This window comes from Rhinolophus ferrumequinum, chromosome 3 (genome assembly GCF_004115265.2).
Source record: "Rhinolophus ferrumequinum isolate MPI-CBG mRhiFer1 chromosome 3, mRhiFer1_v1.p, whole genome shotgun sequence".
Lineage (NCBI taxonomy): Eukaryota > Metazoa > Chordata > Mammalia > Chiroptera > Rhinolophidae > Rhinolophus > Rhinolophus ferrumequinum.
The window spans coordinates 78,470,908-78,495,237 of NC_046286.1; the positions used below are offsets into that span (position 1 = coordinate 78,470,908).

The 24,330-nt window shown below is 38.7% G+C and overlaps 1 protein-coding gene across 14 annotated transcripts in view; it reads right to left on the reverse strand.

Moving 5' to 3' along the window:
- The window catches only part of EPB41L2 (erythrocyte membrane protein band 4.1 like 2), a 206,024-nt gene that overhangs the window by 64,138 nt on the left and 117,556 nt on the right, over nt 1–24,330 (reverse strand). For all 14 annotated transcript variants that reach the window (XM_033098375.1, XM_033098315.1, XM_033098385.1 and 11 more), the window contains exons 4-5: nt 17,101–17,205; nt 446–488 (exon numbers count right to left, since the gene is read on the reverse strand). In XM_033098375.1, the coding sequence (XP_032954266.1) occupies nt 446–488; nt 17,101–17,205 (148 nt within the window). The remainder of the gene's footprint in view (nt 1–445; nt 489–17,100; nt 17,206–24,330) is intronic.

Genomic DNA, 24,330 nt, shown 5'->3' on the forward strand with positions numbered 1-24,330 from the left:
AGGACATCCACAACCAGTGTATCCAGAAGACCCTGAGGCCAGAGATATGCTGAACCAAACTAATTACAGGCTTCCGAAATGAAGTAGACAAAGTAATTAATAGTAACAGGTTTACCTAGAGTACAAGTTACAGAAAAGCAGCTTCTCTTTCTTTTCCCCAGAGAAAAGGGTCACATATACTTCACAGTGGTAGGCACTGTGGGAAATACTTAGGACTGGGAGTCTAGAACCTCTTGACCAGTAGAGGAGTCCCTATGTACAAAATAATCACGATTCCACAAAAACACTGTTCGCACCCTTAACTTACTGTATCACATAAATGCAAAACACGGCTGATCGTTCCATCACTATCTCATTATTCTAGTCTACATTCCCACGGATTTTATTAACGATAGATGTAACGATTAATTTAATAACTTCAAAGTAGGATTATTTAAATACTTACTTCGCAGTTGTCTCTTTATTTCTTTTGCAGGATCTAGCCAGTTCTGCAGGGGTGGGGGGGAAAAAAGACTAATTAACCTATGAGAAATATTCCAGAGTCCAAAATGGAACAGGTTACAGTTCACACACTTATTTAAGTATAAACATATTTTAATAAAGTCCTCTTAGAAGTAGCTTTCACCTATTAGCATTCCACTGGGCTAGTGATTTGTTTTTAAATGTGTGCGTGTTATAAATAAAATGTTAAAACACTTTTTAGGTAGGTCTCTTGGGTCTCATTTTTCTGGGATCTGGAATCAAACATCTATCCAAATGATGAGCTGCATACAGTTTTTATTCTATAGAACTACCAACAAACAGTCTCTGTGGACACTGAAATGAGAGCTCAGTAGAGGACTATAATTGGCTTCCACTCATGAAGGATAAAATGTGCATCAGAAACTATTGGTTAAAAGTATATATACCACAATAAAACACAACTATCTCAACTCTTGAAGCTAACTCCTCTTCCTCCTCCAACTTAATTTTCCCTACGACTGTACAATGCTTTGGAGAAGTACTGTCAGAACAGAGCCAGAATTTTCCTTCCTTGTTTTCATGTAACATCCTATTTAAACTTCATAAGGAATTCCCTTTCATTTTCCCTTTCTCTCTACCCTTGGAGAACGTTAACATAAAAAGATTCTAGGAAACCACTATAATATCCCAAAGCAAAAAAACAAAGCACAACAACAAAAAGACTCCCAAACTTGAACTAATAGATTCAAACTACCTAAGGACATTAAATATTTGTCTTTTCAAAGCTATAGGCAAAGGACCCATCCAAAAAAAAAAAAAAATTACAGACACACAAACACACACACACACACACACTTTTTTATACCTATCCCACTTTATTAAGTCATTATTAAGTCACTTTATCTTCACTAACACAGAAGAACAGGTACATTTTTTGAGATACAATAAACTGATTCAAATAATTGGCTTTACACTAAATTTCATTCATTTTAAAAGTACCCCAAATACTGTATTATACCATCTGTACTTAAAGATAACTTTATTCCGATATATAAAGCAAACAATTAAAATGTTTGTTGTTATGTAGAAAATAATAACCTACTGTCTTAACAGGATATTAAATTAGTACAACACAACCTTAATTTCCACTATTAAAAGTATTAACAGCAGGACGCTTTGAAAGCAGAGCTGCCCAGACCCCTGCAGGGTTTACAACCCGGGTCACAGCTTGCCCTTAGGTCAGCAAGTATGCCAGGTATGCATGGCCCTGTTCTGACACTCGTTATAGCCAAAGCGCTCCATAAAGTACCACCAGAGCCCGGTCTGGTCTCGTCTTACTGGGGTCCCCGCTGCATGGCTCAGTGCTGTGCTGGGCCAGGGGGACTTTCCAATGGTACCTCCAGTGTGATGTGAGGGAGCAGCCCTTAGAAAAAAGCCTGGCATTCCACTTCCTTGCCCTGCAGCTGCTGTCCCACGCAACAGCTGGCTCACAAATGGCCGGCGATGATGAGTGAACAAAAATGAGAAAAACACATTATTCAGCCTCTAGCCCAGACAGAGGTGGGGATGGGGGAGAGGTGAAGAAAGGTCAGATGTGTTGTGCCATTCCATCCAAGGAAGCAACAACCACAGCGGGAAAAAAAAAAAAAAAAAAAAAAAAAAAACCAAGAAAAAAACAGAAAAAAAACTGAATAAGAGACCACTGGTGCCAAACTAACAACAACAAAAATCCCTCAGAACATTAATACAGAAAAAGACCAGAAGGGAGAGGACTGGTCGTGAAGGCCTAGACAGACCCTTCAAATCCCCAGGTTCATCATCATGTGACTGTTGATATAGATACCTGCTATTAGGTTGGTGCAAAAGTAATTGCGATTCTTGCAAATCTTTTTTTTTTTTTTGACCTTTTAATCCGCAATTACTTTTGCATCAACCTAATACATAAGAGCAAAAAAAGACTTCTGTCCTAGGAAGATGGTGGAAGCAACATCATCTTCTGTGACCCCCAGGAATAACCCAGCTACTTGGCACTTTCCAGCCTCGCCTGAAGCACCGACTCCTTGGTACAAGTTCCCTGACAGTTTCTGCACAGCATGGAGAGAGTCAAAGGAGCTACATAGACACAGGGGTATGAGGGCCATGTTTCTATGCACCAGCCAACCAGTCAGACTTGGTGTCATTCTCGGGCCACTTTCCACAACATCGCCAGCTACAGTATTAGAAGACTGCAGGAGCTTCCTTTCTTTATTCCAGACCCAATTCAAAGACCAAGTGGGCAGAGTCTACCGGATGCGATCCAACAGCAGCCACAGAAGTGACTCCTGCTTTTCCTTTGCTAACCACACTGGCTGCCACACAGTGAACTGCATTCCCACCCAGGAGTAAGGAGGTCTCCCCTCTCCAGGACAACAACTCTGCGAGGCCAGGGACAGACCCGGTTACTTATGTCCTCCACAGTACTTGAGAGTTTCAGGAACCAGTAAGTACTGAATTAATACCTCCTGACTAGTATGTGCCCGTCACTTTCCGCCTCCCTCCTGATGCCACCATCATCTTTAAAAAACCACAGATAATATTATTTTATTACATTTATTTTTATTTGAATAATTAGCTCCAATGAGTACTCAGATAATGAGTGGGATATAATTTTACCGCCTAGGATCATAAATTCTTAAGTGAAAAACAAAATAATGACTCAGTGTGACTTTTAAAAGAAATACAAGTATATTACCGTGTATCCCCGAAAATAAGACCTAGCCGGACCATCAGCTTTAATGCATCTTTTGGAGCAAAAATTAATATAAGACCCGGTTTTATTTTACTATAAGATCGGGTTTTATATAATATAATACAATATAATACAATATAATACAATATAATATAATATAATATAATATAATATAATATAATATAATATAATATAATAAATACCCAGTCTTATATATATGTTGTATTAATTTTTACTCCAAAAGATGCATTAAAGCTGATTGTCCAGCTAGGTCTTATTTTTGAGGAAACATGGTATATGCATTAGCAGTTACAAATAATAGACATAAAACTCTTTTTAACAAATAAAAATAACTTGGTTTTGACACTTAGGGAGGAGGAGTGCTGGGTGGATGAAGAAGCAGACACATAAAGACGGAACAAGCGAATGACAAAAGCGCACACACGCACACACCATGATATATTATGGTATATCAGCCCCATTTTTTGCTGCCACATATATAAACTTGGGCATCAGAAATACATGCAGTCAACTTCTGGCTCTCCATCAGCTCTGTGTCAACTTGGGTTCATTCCGTGGCTTCTTTAAGCCTCAACTGCCTCAACTGTAAGAAGAGGGTTATAACATCTACCTCACAGGGTAGTTCTTTCCAACCAATCGTTCACGCAAATGTTTCCTGAAGAGTAAAGTACATATGCAGACTACTTTACCCAGTTCCTTAAATAGATGGGTTTTTTTGCACTGATAAAATTAAACTGGCTTATCACCTTTTGGTGTATATCCCTTCTGCACATCATTTTATGTTTCCAAAGGTGAGGTGTTACATACCACATTTCCCCGAAAATAAGACCGGGTCATATATTAATTTTTGCTCCAAAAGATGCATTAGGGCTTATGGTTCAGGGGATGTCATCCAGAAAAATGATGCTAAGGCTTATTTTCCAGTTAGGTCTTATTTTCGAGGAAACAGTATATTAAAGTTAATATTTACATGAATATTTCTACCCACAAAAAGTTAATAAATCAGACTCTGGGTTCACAAAATACAGTCACTGTATTTATGGGTCAGGTGAAATAAAAATCAGACCCCTTTTCCTTATAGAAAACTATCTGATAATATCAGCCCTTTCTACAAAGCTGCCCTACTGTAGTGAAGACTCTTTCTGGAAATGAAGACAAGACATAAATAGCACAATCACTTCTCATGAGAATTACCAGTATGACTAGTCCAAGTCCTTCTATGTACGTGAAAGTATTACCTGGCTAAGCTTTTCTAAATGTTGCCTGATGATAAGGATCCATCTGGCAAGTTTGTTAAAAACAAAAAAACAGATTTACCCATCGCCCACCTGAAATATACTGAAACGTTCTCTAGGACAGGGGCCTGAGACTCTCTATTTTAAGTGACAGCTCCAGGCGATTCATGATCAGGCAAGGCAACACAGAAATTGTCTCAGTGTTTCCCAAACTTTAAGGTTTCATCAACAATGCAAAACTAAAAAGAGCTAATATCCAGGCTGGATTTCAACAAAAGCTATCTTGGTTTAGTAGAAGCGAAAGTATTTTCCCAGCTACTTAAGAGCGTGAATATTCATTCACTCAACTTGGCATCCTTCTCCTCACTTCCCCTTCTAATCCCCACCCTGTACCCAAGTGTGATCTCAGTAAATACTGGTCTTCTGAATGAACATCAGATAAAATAAGAAATTAATAAAATTTACAAGGAATCCTATATCATAGGCTACCAACACAAGAAAACTAAAATTAAAATGTGGTCCTAGAATGTAAGTGTTATTAAATCACCTTAGAACATGAAATCAGGAGTCTATGTATCGGCTGGGGAAAGACTCTAACATCCTTACTTTCACTGACCTCTACCTGAAATTTAGCATTAGCATCAATTATGAACGTAGGAGAACAACACCTGGTTAGTATCAATGGTACCTTTAGCTTTGTCACCCACAGGAATCAAAAATATTTCCGTATCACACTACAGTAGCTGCAGATCTTGACATATGGTTTACGCCAATCAATATTTTGGAATCGCAGTAGAGTTTAGATTAGATACTGACAATTACTTTATCCCAACTTCTTTAATATTTTGAGAATATTATTTACTTATTGGCTTCCATTATAGGCCTGTATACTTTATTATAATTATACATTTAAAACACAGTTCTGAGAAGTGACCCATAGAATTCACCAGACTGCCAAAGAAACCCATGGCACAAAAAAATGGTTTTATAGAAAACCCCTGCCTTACAAGGTTACAGAAATTTTTAAACTAAGCGGCAAAGCAAATAGCTATACATGTTTTTTGTTTGTTTGTTTTTTTTTTTTTTTACACTGAAGTCCCTCTGTCAGCTTATTAGAGAAGCTCCTTAGTCCTACTCTCTATTTGCTACAAATCTGATGGCAAACGTCTTGGTTAATCAAGTCTTCTGGCATTTCCCTACAGCTGATTTTTCAATACTAATCCTCAGAAAAAAGTATAAAATGAAGATGATTTTCAATTACCCTCTAACAACAGAAACATCTAGAAAAATATAGAAACTTGATTATGAATCATTATATTTACATTCATAGGATGCCAGTATTAGGAAAAACCTCAGAGACTTATGGTCCAAACTTCCACACAGAGTGGGCACGGCCTCACACCCACCTAAGTGGTTATGAGTATTGGAACAGTTTGGAACCATGAACCATGTTGGGGTATTAGACTCCCCTCCTCCCTAGGTTTTCAGGACTTTCCACACTCCTACAAATCTCTCTGCCACCTCAAAAGAACAGTTCATCCCCTAGATCCGTGCTTCTCAAACCTTACAGGTTTACATGAGTCTCCTGAGTGTCAAAGAGCAGATTACAATTCAGTTAAATCTAGGGTGAGGACCTGGAACTCTTCCTTTCTAACAGGCTTGCGTGTGGTGCCAATGTCACTGGCCCCTGGACCACCCTTTGAGCAGTAGAGCCCGGGATTTCTTTTTGTGTAGTAAGCAATTCCTGTCTTTTCCTGAGAGTCAAATGTAGAGAGATATTTTTCAAGTCCTTTAACTGGCTTTTCAGGTAGACGCCCAGACTTCACTGGCTAAGTATTCCAATTGTTGATAGCCTCCCACAGAAAGGCCATTCCCACATCTAGGTGAACTCCTCCCATCACACTAAATAGCTGCTATCAAATAAGATCCAGACCTACACACCCCACGTTCGCCTGACGTATATGAGCAACCAGGCCCACCCCCCAGCAGCATCCCACGAACATCCCGTTAGCTGTCTATCGCCAGCCACTGACCACACGGGACCTAAGACAACAACTCAGGATACATTCACGGAATCTTTCAGGCCTCCCTCTGCACCCCCATCCCTCCACCCAAAAGTCTGTCTTGCCTAACTCCCCTTCAGGCTGGATGCCAAGATCCCATAGTTAGAAGTTTTTCAAAATGCCTCGCCATGCCTTCCTCACTCACTTTCGGTGCTTGTCAGTTTGGCCAGGGGAGAGAAATTAAATTTAACCCTACCCACATTGTACTACCAAAAGTTAAAAGTATGAGTAATTTTGTCTAAAATCTGCATTTTTTTCCCTTGGGAATTTATAGCACTAAAACAGATCCCCTTTATTATACCTTTGCCTAATTAGGTCTAATAGAACACTACTATAATTCTGGTGGTTAGCCAAAAAGTTACAGGCTTTCTGTATTACAGTGAAACATTCACTGTACATCTGGGAGAACATGATTGAACTCCTGTCTGTGGTATTATAAGGTGTAACTGGATTGATATAGAGTTTTATTAAAGAATAGTTTATATATAGCAAAAAGGTTAATATTTGAGCTTTTAGTTCTAGTTGTCTTGCTATCAGGCAAACGCTTTAAACAATTTTCATTAAGTTAGCTGTGAATATCAACAACACTTCTAATAAGCTCCTCTTTCCATATGGCTTGAAGCAAAATGACATTATAATCCCTGGGGCAGATGCCAAACTCTATTAACATCAAAAATTCAAAACAATATCATTCCCCTTTAAAGAAAATCCAAAATTCATAATGATGGTTCCATGTAGACATGAATATAAGAACTCTATGGACTTGAAATTCTGCATATAAAAGAGTAACATATTGCTTGATTCCACATATTTTTAATGAAATTTTCCATAGTAAAGCTTACGTAAAAGTTCTCGACATGAAAAAGTTCTAACACTAATAATGATAGAGTTTCATACTCAGAGTGAATTGAAAGGCTTGCAACTCTAGGTCTCAACCATGAGCGACACAAAACAGTACTACACTAATATCAAAAGAAAGTTTAGATTTTTCTCTCCCTGGAAATTTTTCATACAAATCACCATGGCTTTATTCTCAACTTTATAATATGTTGAAATTGTAACTGACTGAAACTTCTAAAAATATAGATAATATTTAGCATGAAAAAGAAAGCAGTTTGAGTTCTTGTATCCTACAGTATCTCATTATTGAAACTGCATGGGTTTCAAACAAAATAGGACTGATTAAGCTGAGTTGGTACAATAGTGATAATTTTCTGTAGAAAAAATAAGACACCATACAAATTACATTTGAAAAATAAGAGTTCTTTTACCTGGATGTCTGGAGGACTGAATTTTGTCTACACAAGTGTGAAGAAATAAAAAATTATACAATACAAAAGTTAGGAAAGCAAACAGGTTATGGATGAATAATCAAATATATTGCCAATTACATTTAAGCATTCATTTTCTAAAAAGTATTTCAGAAAGGACACTTCACTGTTTATTCTCCTAATGTTATATAGTTAAAGCCTAAAAAACCAAGTATAGGCCTAAATTTGTGAGCATTTTCATTTCACATTTCGTAAGAGAAAAATTCGTTAAGTAACAAAATAGGGAATGATGTGTTCCTTATTTAGCATTAGCATTTTTTTTGCCAATGAGAATCCTATGGGAAACACCTCCGAACTTAAGCTTACCTTAATATTCCTCTGCCTTAATTACTTTGACTTCAGCCATCACTTTTCATGGCTGAACACTTGGTCTTAGTCATCACACAGAGTTCTCCACGTCATTAGACTTCATTTTCCCATTCTTGGATGTAATCATCTCCTCGCCTTCTAAGGTTTCTACTCATTTATTCTCACTGTATCTGCTTGTCAACTTCTCTAGACTTTCATCCCTTGGCCTTAGCCATTCTCCCAGCCTATCAGCTCACTTCAGTTTCAGTTACGTTCCTTCCTATGAATTTGTGAATAATCAGCTTGATTATCATATCTCATCAGCATCCTTAGTTTCGTCCTCTTATCATCACCACCCTGAACACAGGTAACTGGGAACCCCTTTATTACTCCATTCTTCACATCATACCCAGGCTTGCAGATGGCAATTAAAGAAAAACACACACACCAACATATTCTGCTGCCATCACAACTGTATGATCCCCAATCTCAGCTGGACTATCACAGCAATCCACACAGTTGTCCTTAGTAGTCTGCCTCTTGGGTCCCCACTGCTACCCTAGCCATTCTTAGCAAATGGTTTACAGTCTATCTCTCAGAGAGTTTAGGCTGCACTTTGCTTAACTCAGATTAATTTACAACTGCACCCGTCCTTATCTTCCTTCTTGCAGACTTGGGATGAGGTTGTTCTCTTTATTCAAGGCTTAGCCTCTTCTTGACTACAGAACCTTCCAACATCCTCCCTTCCCCTTTCTTCAACCTCACCCTTTTCTTGGGCTTTCCTATAGCCAAAGTCATAGCTCTTTCCATCCAAGCAAATCTGTCAACCCCAAAGCCCTGGTAAACTCATAGAATAACTATCAGTCACAAAAGGCTATTTAAGTTTAATTCTGTACAATTAAATACAATTTAACTTCCCTTCCTCAGTCACACCAGCCAGATTTCAATAGCAATATATGACTAGTGGCTATTACACCAGACAGAGCGGGTTTAGAAATCTCATCGTCATGAAAAGTTCTGCTGGACAGGGCCGATCTGTGTCCTCTAGTATACTCTCCCATCTGCCCTCCCCTTCATAACCAGAGCTCTTTGAATCGTTTGCACCCACTCTCAAATTTCCTACTGTTAACTTTCCTCAGACCTCACCTACCCCCTGGATCTCCAAACATCATCAAGCCAACAGCCTACAAGCATTTTTAATTTAGCAAAATGAAAATTAGATCCCATCTCTGCCCCTTAGCCTCACACTGCTGCTCCTCCTCCAAGGTGCCTGTGTGAGTCTCCAACAAGCTCCCCACCCGCCCAAGCTTGCAACTTGCGACTTATCCTCAAACCCTCCCTTGGCCTCATACCTCACAGCTGATCGGTGACCAAGGCCTGCAGACATGACCTACTCAGGACCGCCATCTCTTCATCTTCACTCCTAACGTCACTGCCCTAGCTTCCGTCACCTCTGAACCACATGACTGACCTTCCTGCCTCTTTATCATCTCTCTCCATGCCACAAACAGGTTATTCTTTCTGAAATGCAAATCTGACCATGTCACTTCTATTTAAAACCCTTCACATCAGAATAAAAATCTAACTTTTTGAGCACAAGCTACAAGGCCTTCCAAAAAACTGATCTTTGCCTAGCCTTTCTATCATCTCCATCAGCATTCCCCACAAGGCCTCCGGATTAATCCACGACATAAGTTTAAACACTCGACTTGCTGAGACAACACAGCTTCAAGATAAGTACCCAACTCCTCCTTCTAACTTGCCAGTTGCTCACAGGTCCCTTCAGCACAGACAGACCCTGGAGCTGCCACACCTTCCATCCCTGTCCACAACTTGCAATGTCTCGAGTACACCATGATCATTCATGCTGGAGCCATTCCCTTTTTCCTGTGTAGACTGTCCTTTCCCTGCCCACATCCAGAATACTGGTCACAGTTCTCAATTTCTATAATAGAAAGCCAATAATAAACTGATAATATTTCCAAAATGTGCAGATCTGCCTTTATAGAGCAATATAAAATATTCATACAGAGGCCATTGCCGAGTAGTAAAACTTAAAAGCGTCAACTATCTAGTCACTAATAAATGTCTGGCTGGTATTTAGGACGGGGTAGGGTAAGTTCTATCACTGTACTGAGTTAGACTACTGGAAGCCTATATACGTGAACAATATTATCCTGATTGCTAGGGTCTGAAGGTTTGTGTCCCCCTAAAATTCATATGTTGAAATCCTAATGCACGCTATAATGGTATCAAGGTGGGGCCTCAGGGATGATGAGTCCTGAGGGTAGAGCCCTCATGACTGGAATAATGCCCTTATAAAAGAGGCGCCAGAGAGTTCCCCAGCCCCTTCCACCAGGTGAGGACAGAAAGAAGGCACTGTCTATGAACCAGGAAGCGAGCCTTCACCAGATACTGAATCTGCCAGCACCCCAATCTTGGGACTTCTCATCCTCCAGAAATGTGACAAATTTCTGTTGTTTATAAACCACCCAGTCTCTGGTATTTGTTATAGCAGCCCCAAAGGACTAAGACACTGACCTATTTTCTCTCCCAAGATATCTGAGGGATATGACATATCCCACAGCCCATAATACCTTCAATACCCCGTATGTAAACAGTGACCAGACTGTTTTTTAACTGGGAAGGGAGTAAGCATGGCATGTCCAGTGAGCATAATGTCAGGGTGGATGTGTGTGCATGTGTGTGTCTGAGTGAACAATGTGGGTAGAAAAGATAAATAAGACTCCAGGTTGGAAATTCATTTCCCAGGTGATTCTGATAGGAAAGAAAAGTTCCTTTAGCAGAGCACTGGCATGGACTTTCATAGAATCACAATCAGTAAGTCAGGTCATCCGTTAAATTTACTGATACCATTATAGAAACATCAACTGGAAAACTGAGACTGGGAACACTGCCAAAAACATCTTTTGGCACCCTATATCTATGGCCTTGTAGGATGACTTTCAGAATTTAACAAGATGAAAAATTCCTCTAAGGCAAGATAATATTCTTCCACTTTTCCAGTTATGATAGCTCTAAAATGTACCCATTTTTACCTTGACTGACAGAAAGTTTATAATCGTTGAATTTTCTATTTTCCTTCTTCCTAGTTTGCCTAGTTTTGAATCTTGCCTTCAACACTTATTACCTAGGAGGCTTTGGGTGAATTATTTAACTTCTCTATGTCTCAACTTCCTGCGTCTATGAAGTGTGATTGATAATACCTACCTTTCAGGGTTATTGTGAGACCTATATGAGACAACATATGCAAAGTGCTTAGAACAGTGTCTGCTGCAAGAATCCCAGAATGATTAGCTATCAATAGTCATGTCTATCTTATTCTGAAATATTTTCATGGTAAAAGCCACCTCAGACTTTTTTTTTAAAAGAACTAAGTTATGGGGGTGGTTTCAACACAGGAAAGATGGCACCCTCCTGAAGGTTATATGTGAGGCAGACTCCACACAGGGATAATGGTGGCTGTCCCTCCAAACCCTCGCCCTGAGGCCACACAACTCAGACTTTCCCTCTATGTCTCTGGTGCCTCTGAAGTTGCTGCCCCTCCAATGGAATCTAGGATCTAGGATATTCCCAGATACTACCTTTTGATAAGAAGTTTTCAGATAATCAACAGAAATCAAGATCGAAAACACAGAAATCCAGTCTGAAGGTTCTGTGCACCTGGTAATCAAAGATATGCTACAATGATCCTTCAGTGCCACCAAAACAACCCTCTAAGATCAGCATGACAACGTGCTCTTCCCTTCTAGTCAACTTAAATCGTTTCATGGTTCTATTTCATATTTTTATTCATTCATTATCTATTCTTTCTTACAGAATTATCAGATATTTTTGAGAAATGGTGTTCCCTTCTCTCCTGTAATTGATTGTGAATAAAACATATGAATAAAATAAAGATAGGACTTAAAAAAAAAATTAAGATATAAATGAGTATAGTGGTACCTCGGTTTTCTAACGTAATCTGTTCCGGAAGACCGTTTCAGTTCTGAAACCTTTGAAAACAGCGGACAGCTAGGCCTCAGGATCTTGTGGAAGATGTGTGACATGTTCGACTTCCAAGGTGTGTTAGAAACCAAAGCATTTACTTCTGGGTTTATGGCATTCATAAACCAAAATGTTTGTCAACAGAGATGCTCAAAAACCAAGGTACTACTGTATGCCTAACTATAAGCCTCAATATAAATATGATATTCTCATCAGGAAATAAAACCACCGTGAACTTCTGCTCAAGTTCCTTCTTACCCAAGTCCCTGTAACAGCCAAAACTGGTTGTCTCACATCACTGCTTCAGCCCATCAACAACTTACCATTTTTCTTCGGAAAAAGGAAATCTTCCAAGCCTTAATACATAGTGTAGAAGGCTCTGCATGATCTGGCCCCTATCAACACCTGTCCCCCAGCCTCATTTCACCATCCCCGCCACAAGCCACACCAGACTTCTCTCCAATTTTCCAACAGCTAGTTTTTGCCTCAAGGTCCTATACATGTGCTTCCCATGCCCCTTCGCCCAGAAAAGTCCACTCACACTGTAGGTCTCTGCTTCAGCAGCATTCTCTCCCAAGAAGTCTTCCCTGGCAGCACCCTAAATCTCTCCTGCAGAGCAGCAATCAAAATTTAGGGACTGTGTAATTTGATTTTTTTACTTTTGTCTCCTCAACAAAACATAAGTGGGGATATCCGTGAAGGCAGGGTCTATGTCTTAATTGTTTACTGCTAGATATGCAGTAGAGTACACTGGCTTGCACATGGGTAGTATTTTTGTAAATTGTGGTAAAAAAAAAACAACATACAATTTACTCTCTTAACCATTTTTTAGTGTACTTCAGCAGTGCTAACGATATTCACATTGCTATGCAACAGATCTGGAATTTTTTCATCTTGCAAAACTGAAACTCTATATGCCCAGTGAACAATAACTTTCCACGTCTCCCTGCCCTCAGTCCCTAGAAACCACCATTCTTTGTTTCCATGAGTTTGACTATGGAAGCTTCATATAAGTAGAATTATACAACACTTGTTTTTTTGTGACTGGCTTATTTCACTTAATATGATGTCCTCTAGGTTTATCCATATTATAGCATGTGATAGGATTTCCTTTTTTAAGGCTCAGTAATATTCTGTTCACATTTTCTCTATCCAATTCACCCATAAATGGACATTTGGCTTTCTTCCACCTCTTGGCCATTGTGAGTAATGCTACAGCAAACATGGGTGTGCATCTATCTTTTCGAGATCCTGCTTTCCAGTCTTTTGAATATATACCAGAAGTGGGATTGCTGGACCATATGGTAATTCCATTTTTAATTTTTTGAGTAACCTCTCTACTGTTTTCCAGAATAGATGTGAAGCAGGATATGTAGCCTAGGGAATTGACGGCCACCTCCAGGGTACAAGGTGAAGTGCCTCACTGGTTACACAATTAACAATTGACTATATCCAGTACCTGAAGCTGGAGAAAAACAAGAACGACTTTTATCCAGCTAAGTTGATCTCTATGACAGGGACCTCACCGTGAGCTAAATTAGAATATCATTATAATCTCATTTATATTGTGGTTATTATGACTCCCATCACACATGACACCATGACAGTTCCAAAGGGACCAGATACGGAAGAAAAAGCTGGAAACGAAGGGACCCACCCAGTCGGAGGAGATGAACGAGCAATGTCAATGGGACATCATCAATTCTCGCCCCTGGAGGGATAAAAACCCCTGATAGCGACTTCTTCAGGGCGACTCGTTCTCTGAGTGCATCTGCACTTTCCTCTCAAGTGTGTACTTTCATTTTCAATAAATTACTTTCGCTTCCCTACGTGTGTCTCGCTCTTGAGTTCTTTCTTGCGCAGAGACGAGAACCCAGTCACTGCTCCTCTGGGTTGAGTCCTCTCCTGGACATCCCCGAGAGGCCCCGGCGACATCTCTACCATACTACACTCTCATCCCTGTGCACAAGGGTTCCGGTTTCTTTACATCCTTATCAACACTTGTTACTTACTGTTTTGTTTTGTTTTGTTTTGTTTTGTTTTTAAAGTGGCCGTCCTAATGGTTGTGAAATGGCACACAGGTGATCTTTAATAAATATCTGTTGTCTAGCTCTACTGAGGCTTCACAGAAAAAAAAGTACACTCTCTACCGTTAAGGAATTCCGAGATTAATGGGGAAAAAGACTGACACACAAAAAAGGTTTGTAGTAAATGTCTAGATGGAAGGAACTGTCAACTCTGCTTGAGTTGGGGCAGGAGGACTGCTGGTGAGTGATCAAAGAAATCTCATAGAGTAGGATACTGTAGTTGGATCTTAAGGAAAAGTAGGCATTCAGACACAAATATGGGAAGGACATTCCAAATGTAAAGAATAGTATGTTGAAGCAGATCTTTTATGGACCAGCAAGGCTCCTTTTAGGAGGGAAACTGGTGTGGATTAAATATGGGCTGTATGTGAGAGGTTAGTGAGAAATGAAGCTAAATAAATAGACTGAAGTCTTGTGACAAAGAGTCTCCTAAACTGCACTAAGAAGGTTAGATTGTATCCACTAAACGGTTTTAATCCAGCAAGTGCCAAAATCAGATATGCATCTTGAAAGCTCAATCTAGCAGCCGTGTGAAGAAGGGTCACAGGGCCGGGGACTTAGCAGTTTGTCCAGTTAGGGGGCTAATAAAATAGTCAAAGCAAGAGATGACAGGACCTAAACAGAAGCAAGAACTGTGGTCAAAGAGAAACAGAAGAGGGATGTTAGCAGGTGGGAAAGGCAGAACTTTCTTAGCTGATAAACAATGAAAGGATATATAAGAATTGGAAGGAATCTATACCCACTCTTCAGGGGACAGACGAAGCTTATGGGGAAGATGACCAGTTTGCTTTTAGACAACAGAGTGTAGTGTCCAGTAGTCAAGTGCAGTACATGAGTCTGAGCTTCAGGTGAAAGATACGGATTAGGCTCATATACTGGGAGTCATCAATGAAAACCAGTGAATCCTACCAGCTAAATACCACTCTCCCTTGTGTAAATCTAATGTTCCAGAAAGACCAGATATCTTAATGTAGCATATATCCTCTTTCTGCTAACAGAATATGTTATTCTACATATTTTATAACATGATGGTCTCCCTTTTTTATAAAGAGTAAATGCTCCTACAGATCTACCAATAGCTAATCTCAGAAAAAGTGGGTAATAACCAAATTCCCATCACTTTCTCTTTTGCAGCTTTGAGGGCTAATAGAAAGGTGCATGACTGGAAATATTATCAAGACCACCTTATAATTAAATTCTAAAAAGAGTGCCCTAGTTTATTTAGTTGAATGTCTAATATGTTATTACTTCTGAGAAAAGTATTCTAAATAGAATCCTAATAAGAATACTCACATACTATTCAGCAGACAGGCATGCATTCAATTGTCTTTAGTTTAAATGTGGAATTGAAAAAAACACAAATTAAGGATCAAGGATTTAAAACCAAGCAAGTTGAGAAAACCTGGTTCATATATAACTATTGACCTTAGTACCCTGATCTCATTACCAGGACACATACATACAAACAATGATGGCGTGTGGGCTAATAACAAAATTCACAGCCTATGTTCATCTCCTGACTGTTCTGTTCTGGGATGTGGATGTTGGATACTCCTTTCACTGTGACCAAGTGCTCTGTGTATCCTCAGACAGAAGGATCACAGTGAGTCTGTCCACAACCACAATCTGACAGACTTTAAAGGGCTTCACTTTAGGATGCAACCCTGGGCCAAACCTGCACTCTTCTTTATTCAGTGGCTTTTCCACCAGACTCAAGTCCCAAGCCTCGGAAAGTAGCATAGAAGAGGAAAAAAGTCCTTGCTTGACACGAAGGAAAGTGCTAGAAGTATCCCTCCACTCCCAATTCATATGCTGAAACCTAGTCCTAATGTGAGAGCATTTGGAGGTGGGGCTTTGGGGGTTGATTAGGTCATAAGGGTGGAACCCTCAGGAATGGGATTAGTGCCCTTACAAAAGAGGCTTCAGAGAGCTTCTTGCCCCACCGGGTGAGGACACAGTGAGAAAACACTGTCTGTGAATCAGGACGTGTCCTCTCACCAGACACCGAATCTGCTGGTACCTTGATCTTGGACATCCCAGCCTCCCGAGCTTTGAGAAAAACATGTCTGTTCTTTATAAGCCCTCAGTGTACAGTACTTTGTTAAACAAGCCCAAACTGACTAAGACAGAACGCTACAGGTTAAGTCTGGTTCATTGCCAGAACTGGTTAACATTTCTCTCTTTAATTTACCTATGAAAGTGAAAAACCCTGAAATTCCCTCAAATAACCATCAAGCATTACAGCACTCTGACGCTGCTCCTACTTAGTGTCTTAAGAAATTCCTGGAGCAGAAACAATCTCAACACATTCCTTATGGCAGGTAGATCTCCACAGGGTGCTGTCTAGTCAAACCTACCACCTGAGTGTGGCTGGGCCACAATTCCCTTTTTGTTCCCAATAACCCAACAGGGCAATGAACACCTTCACCTGACAAGGCCACCACAGTCTATTTAGCAAGGCAAACATTCTCTTGAACCTCCAGACAAGTACACATGGGTATCCTTGACATTCCTTCGAAATGCCTCCTTCCCTGCTTTTCAGGCATGCTTAACACCTAGCATACAGGTGAATTCAAGAACTAAAAATTCAACTTAAGTTTTTTTTAAATCAGTTATTTCAGTCTCTATTAATTAACATAGGCTAAGACTTTTCATTCTGTCCTTTTATGATGTGGAGAAGCAAACACGCAAACAACAGCAAAAAGTTATAAATGATTCTCTCTACATAAGCTTTCAATATTTACCAAATTTCTACAACGAATATAAGAATGTCATAATAAAAATGTGAAAAGTTATTTTAAAGCTGAATTTTGCACTAATTAAGAAAAATATACAGCATTTTTCTAAGAAGACATAAATTGAAATAACTTCACTTACCTTCTGCTCAGGGCTTTCCTGAAATAAAAGTCCAAAGTAGTCCTTCTCCAAGAGGTTCAGATGTTCACATACTTTGTCAAATAATACTTGTCCTTTAGCACGTTTCTGAGGGGAAAGCAATATCATCTTTACTTTTCAAGCAGTTAATAGATTCCATGAACTGTAAATAAAGAGCATCCTATCAGATTACATTATTTAGCTTAAATTAATATAAAATATTTATTTTTAAATCTTTTTAATGATACAAAGTTATTAATAACTTTTTCCTTTAGATTCCCCCACCCACACAAGGCATACAAGTGCATGATCAGACAGATACTCTATGTTTTACTGATGCTCTATGTAAATATAAAAAGGACTAAAAAGTAAAATACTAGGAGTTCATTTATTTTTAAAACAATACAAAAATACGTCCAAACTGCCTCCCTCACCTCCTCAAGGTGGCTCATGTCATATCTGAAAAGTGCACACCTCCAGGAAAATCATTTAGCCTTATTCTTCCATGTATCCTAACACAATTTATTCCATCAGCACTTAGGTTTGATTTTTGTTCTGTGATATTGGTAGAACACAAAAACAGTTTTCAATACAAGCTATACTTCTTCTCGAGAATGAAATGGCATTCACTCTTCAGAACAAATTAAAAAAAAAAACCACAAGGTAATGGAACTGGGACAACAAATTGGTTGCCTCTAAGGATTTAACGTATTTTTGCCTTAGTTTGTTGTGTTTTGTTTTTTAATTTAAGAAGCTGCTATCAACAGAGATGTGAAAGTCTTTGACAGTCAAGGAAGAAAAGCTCATTGTCTAATCAATAGCAAAAGATAACGTAGTAGCTCATATCTAATGAAGACGCACATCCTTAGGAAGACCCCACTGTAAGGTCAGGTCAAACATATGCCTTCTTCCCCTGCACTGATATAAGCAACCACTGGGCTGCAAGTGAAAAACGAACAAGCCATCAGGCGTTTCCATCCTCAAGATGAATATCCTCATGTTATCAAGATGTATACTTGCTAGTTCGTCCGGTGTGTGAAAATTAATGTTTCCCATCTTGTACACATCTTTAAAAACTTAATAGACGTAAAAGACATTTTACTTTCAAATATGTACAACTGTGAAGAGGCATTTCAAAAGATAAGTCTTCACAGAAACTCAATTCAAGGGGTTGTTTCTCCCCTCTAACGCTTTCTTCCTCTTTGTGGGAGCAAAAGTAAGAGATTCATGCCTGAAAACTTGCAAAGGAGAATCTGGAACATTTATTAAACGTTTTATAGTAATATTTGTTTTTTTAAAAATGGAATTATTTTAAATAGTAAAGGGAAGAGAAAGAAAGCTACACAAATTACATTATTTCAACCTAATAAGCAACGTGCTATCCACATCACTACAGATTCAGAAAATTAAATTACTAAGTACACTTAAGATAAGTGAATCAACTGAAAAAACTATGTAACATACTTACTTTAAAAGAGGTTGACACTGAACCCACTTGGGCGCATAATGACTGACCATAGCTCTAATTTCAGTACCTTCTTTGTAATAAGGAACTTTCCTCTCCGAGATAACAAAGGGAGGAAACTATTATAGCTCCTGCCACATCTATCTACTTAGACCTCACCTACTATCCATTTATAATGAGGTATAAATGAGTCATAGAGGATATTTTATCTACAATGAAGTAGGTTTATCTTATCTAGAAAGACACTAAAAACTCAATGGATGCATATATAAAAAGTTTATCAACTTTTCAAATTTATCATGTTTCTGAAACCTCTGGCTATAAATGACAACTAATTTGAAATTAACTACTGAAATTAAGTAGCTGCAGACATCACGAAGAAATGACACAGTCAAAAGGAGATTCATACTATTTTATTTCGTTATAACGCTATTGGATATTAGGGTAAAAAAGGTATTTAAGACAACTGATAAATATATACCCCAGTTGAAAAAGAAAACACATCCAATATTGGCATAAAGTCAACTTTTACTAATAAATCATACTTTCTCACTGGTTTCCATTTCAAATATAGAAACATGCTCTCATGGACAATATTCCGCTACAAGATTACAAGGAAACCATCCAGGAAGCTCAGCGCCACAATCTGGTGTTGGTCTGCTGGGCGGCATCGCGGGGCATGAGCACCAGGCTGGGGTCAGACCCAGTTCCTCCCTCATCCAGCATATTGTAAGCACTTTACTCTCTGTAAGCACTCACTGATGGGGGAGAGGGGGTGTGGTGGGAGTGTCAGATGAACCAGAAGTGTATGTCCATGTGCCAAACCAAGTGCCATACTTAATTGTAGCCGGATTCCATTCCCAACTGTTTTTTCACTAGCCCACATCTAAAAAAAGCGCCAAAATTATCTTCTAGATGCTCAGATTGCTTCTCTGCTATTCTCTCCTTCCCTCTTCAGGAAATAGATACTTTAAATGTTTGATAAGATCTTAACTAAACACACATATTACTTAAGCTTCCATTCAGCATCTCCACCCTCAATGAACTTGAAGTCTGGCTGGAAAGACAAAGATGCAATAATACTATGAGGTATAAGCTGAAAGATGCATGTACAAAGTGCTATGGCAACAACAAGATGGAACGAGTAACTGTATCGAAGAAAAATCGTAGCTTCACCAAGTCTGTGACATCTGAAATTAATCTTAAAGGAGGAAATGATTTTTTTTACTGCAGAGAAACAGCATATTCAAAACAACTTACTTTTTACTTTGGATGTTTATAGAGTCTGACAGAGCCAGTTTCTACTCAAAAGATACTGGAGAATATAAGATGAAAAAGGTAACCCATCCATAAGGGACAAACCATGCAATATGACTGACAGATATACTGTCTCACTCTCCGATGACCATGAGGGCTTACCAGATCAAAAGGCTCAATACATACTGATCCAGCATCTAACACGTATCAGTCCTATGGTAAGACACTGGGGAAGCAACAATAAAATAGATATATATGGTCTCAGGAACTTTATATTCAACTGGCCATGACAGAAAATAAAAGGAAGCACCTTCCCACATCAAAAACATCCTATTACTCTACCATTCTGGCCATAACTAGGTACCTGGTCCAACTGATCCAAAGACAATTGACCAGTGGCCTGTGAGATAGCCTGATAAAAGAGCACTACCCAAAGATAACGTCTTACTCTAGGGATAAGGTTAGCAGATACAATCACATCTTCCCTCATAGAGTTTAAATACAAAGCAGACAAACACATACTTATGTATAGACACACACACACACACAGTCATAGAGCAGAGTGGTGCAAATGAAGAAAGACAATGAGGAGACAATAAGCAAAAGCCAGGAGTATCAGGGAACAGGCTTGTACTTGTCAAGATATGTTGCACTGGTCCCATGAGATGCTCCATGTATACACATAGCCATATTCCCAAACAGGGGGATAGAGTGGGACCAAAAAAATTCTGCTTACTGTACATAACTAACTACTAAGCATCAAAACTCCTATTTGCACAAGATAGCCTGAGAAGTTCTATGATAAAAAAACAACTTGTTTCCTGTCATACAACCTAATGTTTCTCAAAATTATTTGGCTAAAATCCCACTATCTTTTTAACACAAAACACCAAATCATTCCACAACAGAATTATTGTTCAAACGCTCATAGCTCAAGAAATGAAGTCGAGAAGAATTACCATGATCTGGCCTTCATGCAGATTTGGGGGCTGGCATTAACATTATCTTTTTGATTCAAAAGTACCAAAAAAAATAATCAGTTTAAACTGGTACAGGATTGAATGTGCCCAGCTGTCCGTCCGGCAGAAGCAAATAATTTCCATAGGTAAAATCCCAACAAATATAATCAAAACTCAAACACACAAGAAAACCAGTTGTTGTTATTGAGAGTTAGACACAGTATCAGAATCAGATCTTCAGACTATGGATAATGGAAATTATCAAGTAGAAAACACAAAACAAGTATGTTTTATATGTTTAAAAAAATAAATGAATATTTTAAAATATCGTCAATGCTAAAGTAACTATCAAAAAGCAGATTCTAAAAAGAAACACGACATCTAGAAATAAAAACTGTAATAATTAAATTTTAATCCAAATGGACAGAATTTGACACAGCTAAAGAGAAAACCAGGGAATGGAAGCCCGATCTGAAAAAACTACCCAGAATGCACAGAAACACAAACAGATGGAAAATATGAAAGAACTTCCAAGACATATAAGACGGAATTAAGGAGGTTGCCACATGTCTCATTAGAATTCTAGATGACAACAGAGAGAATAAGGGAAAGTCAATATTAAGACATAATGGCCAATAAATGCTAAAACTCTCAAATTAAGGAATCTCAATGATTCTCTAGCCAGATAAAATAAAACCCATTAATCTATACTCACTTTATTCCATTAATTGATTATTTATACTCATTAACATTCAAAAGGTTTTGACATGCATTTAAAAATAATGAAAGGGCTTTGTTTCTGAAAACGATTTGCTACAGGACCCAGAAGGAAGTACAAATTAAGCAAGCCCAAAGAAATAGGCAATTTTCTTTTCAACAAAATAAAGAGATAGGACAAAGCCATCAAGACAAGAGAGAAAGAAACATGAGCTAGGAAAGAAAATTATAATAGAAAACCCAGAAGAAGTTACTCATAAAAAACCAAAATTGATCTGCCCTTGGAAGCTAATGGACAAAGCCAAGCAGAATGGCATATTCTTATCTCATAAAGAAAATATAACAGATTATCAGGAGACACATATTAAATGCTACATATTAAACGTTCCAAGTTGGTACATTTTATAAGTCCTAATCTGCAATCAAACTTGCCTGCATATGCTCTAACAATATGACTCAGCGGCTTACAACTTCTTTTTTGCCTTCACACTTTTCACGACACACTGGGTAAGTGGTAATTCTCATCATTTGGGGGAAAGGAACCAAGACACAAGTGTAGTGGTAGTACATAAAAATGGGGGAGGGCATGCAAGTTGAAACTGTTCCTTCCCCACTCCCAGATTCTCCTCTGCAGCACTTTTTATGAGAATCACTGATTTCAACAATATGGAAAGAAGGTACTATAGAAGAATTCCAGAAAGCCCATAACAGCTGTGTAACCTCAGGCGAGTTACTTAACTTTGCTATGCTTCGGTTTCTTCTCTTTAAAATAAAAATACTCACCATTATAATGTTGATAAAATAATCAAATGAAGTGTATTTAAAGTGCTTAATAAAATGGCACATTACATGGATTCATTAAAAAGCAGCTGAAATCACAGGACTTGCTGAGCTGCTCTAAAAGTAATAATTGATTTTAAATACAATTAAAGAGCTTTCACAGTTACTTCATCCAATCTCATTCCACAAATAAGGAAACTGAGGTTACAGAGAGTTTAACCAATCTAACTTTTCAGTCTGATTTCCTGAATTTCTTTTAAAGAATTGAATTCTTATTTGTGAGATCCATAAACATTAGTACTCTACATTTCAACCCAGGGAGGCAATTTTCTGTTATCACTGTTTTGCTTTTTTATAAACAACGACTTAAGTTCTATTGCATGAAAGAACTACAAATACGCATGTGTTAACCAACCCGAATACAGATATTTTGCTTTACATTGTGCACGGAAGATACCAGTACATGTAGCTGTTCCTAGCTGTTATAGCAATTTGGGGAAGGACTACTGACTTGCCAAGAAATACTCTAAATTTCTTTTGTACCTTGATTTGTTTCCAACTGCTGAAACCTTATCACTGGACAAATCTCCAAAGCCCTCTTCCCAGTGTAGCCTATTCCAATTTCCAGATATTTGTTTTTGTCTTTCAAGCTTTTTATTTCATATCAATGGTACTGACAATCTTACATTCTACTCTTTTTGAGATTTGTTACTTTTGGAGCCTGAGTTCTTTAAGCAAAAGTATGTCTCCTACAGCAGCACCTCAGTGAGTAACTAGCTCACTGCTAGGCTAAGATATCTGTTGGATGGAAAAGCTCGGTGCCGTAAAGCCAGCCAAAAGGTTGGCAGAGTTGAGCCTAGAATTCGGGTCTTCTGGCCCGCAGTCTTATGCAAGCTGCTGGATCTAGTTCATGGACTACCGACCCAGAGGTACTCAAGGAACGAAACCAAACACACTGCCAACTAAATTCTGGGAAAAGAAACTCCCCATACCTACATATTATTATCACAATTCTACATTGTCCTTAAACTCTTCCTTAGTAATTCAGAGCATTGCCAAATATTTCTTGGGAACCAGAGAAATGCCCAAAGCAGAAAAGTCTATCTGCCTCTTTCTCTTGTGTGCAGGCCATGTCCCACATTTATGCAGAAGGGGACAATGGAGTTTTTCACTCTCTCCATATTCCTTCACTAAGACATCAGTTTCACTGTTATTTCCTCTTGCTGTCTGAAGCATGCTTTTACTTTGTATCCCCTTCTTACACTAGAATCTTTATAGAGTACAAACTGTGTCAATCTCTATTCTAATAATGTAGCACCAAGTTGACAATCAAAAACCATAGAACTTAACAAAACTTTGCCAACTACACTTCAAAAAGAAATCTTACTTTCTATATCAAATGCCAAAAAAGCTTTACAATCTATTTTTCCTCTCCCTAACCCCACTTCCATCACTGACCAGCAATATAAATCAATGGGTTGAAAACTTAAAAAGAAAAAGAAAAAATACTTTGGTTTACTTTCCAGGTATCAGATTTTTTTTTTCCTTCAAAAGACTGCATAATACATTAGAGGTACCCAAAGGAAAGAGACAAAACGAGACAGTTTAGATGGGTTTAAAATATATTATTCAAGGACTGAAAGACTAGCTTTTGAGCACTTTATTTAAAAAACAGCACAGCAATCTACAGCAGACCCAGCTGAAGAATGGGCAGGCTGGAATCTGAGATGCTGAGCGAAGTCCCCCGTGCCTGTGCTGTTATTTGTGGCATTCATTATTGAGGCCAAAACACGACATTTCTGGAGACCTCTCAACTGGGAGGAATTTGTGCAACTGCTTAGCCGGCAGATTGCAGTGGACGCCACACACCACTGGCGTTTTATAAAACCCCGTCACTGTGAGCGTGTAGGCCCCTCCACACTGCAGTTATTGTGCGCCGAGGAGACAGTGCTGGGAAGTGCACAATGCCATCCGTACATTACAGCCCTCAAGCTATGTATTTTGCACTAGCTCTAAATTACACTATGCAAATATAAAAGGCCAAGGAAAGAAAGG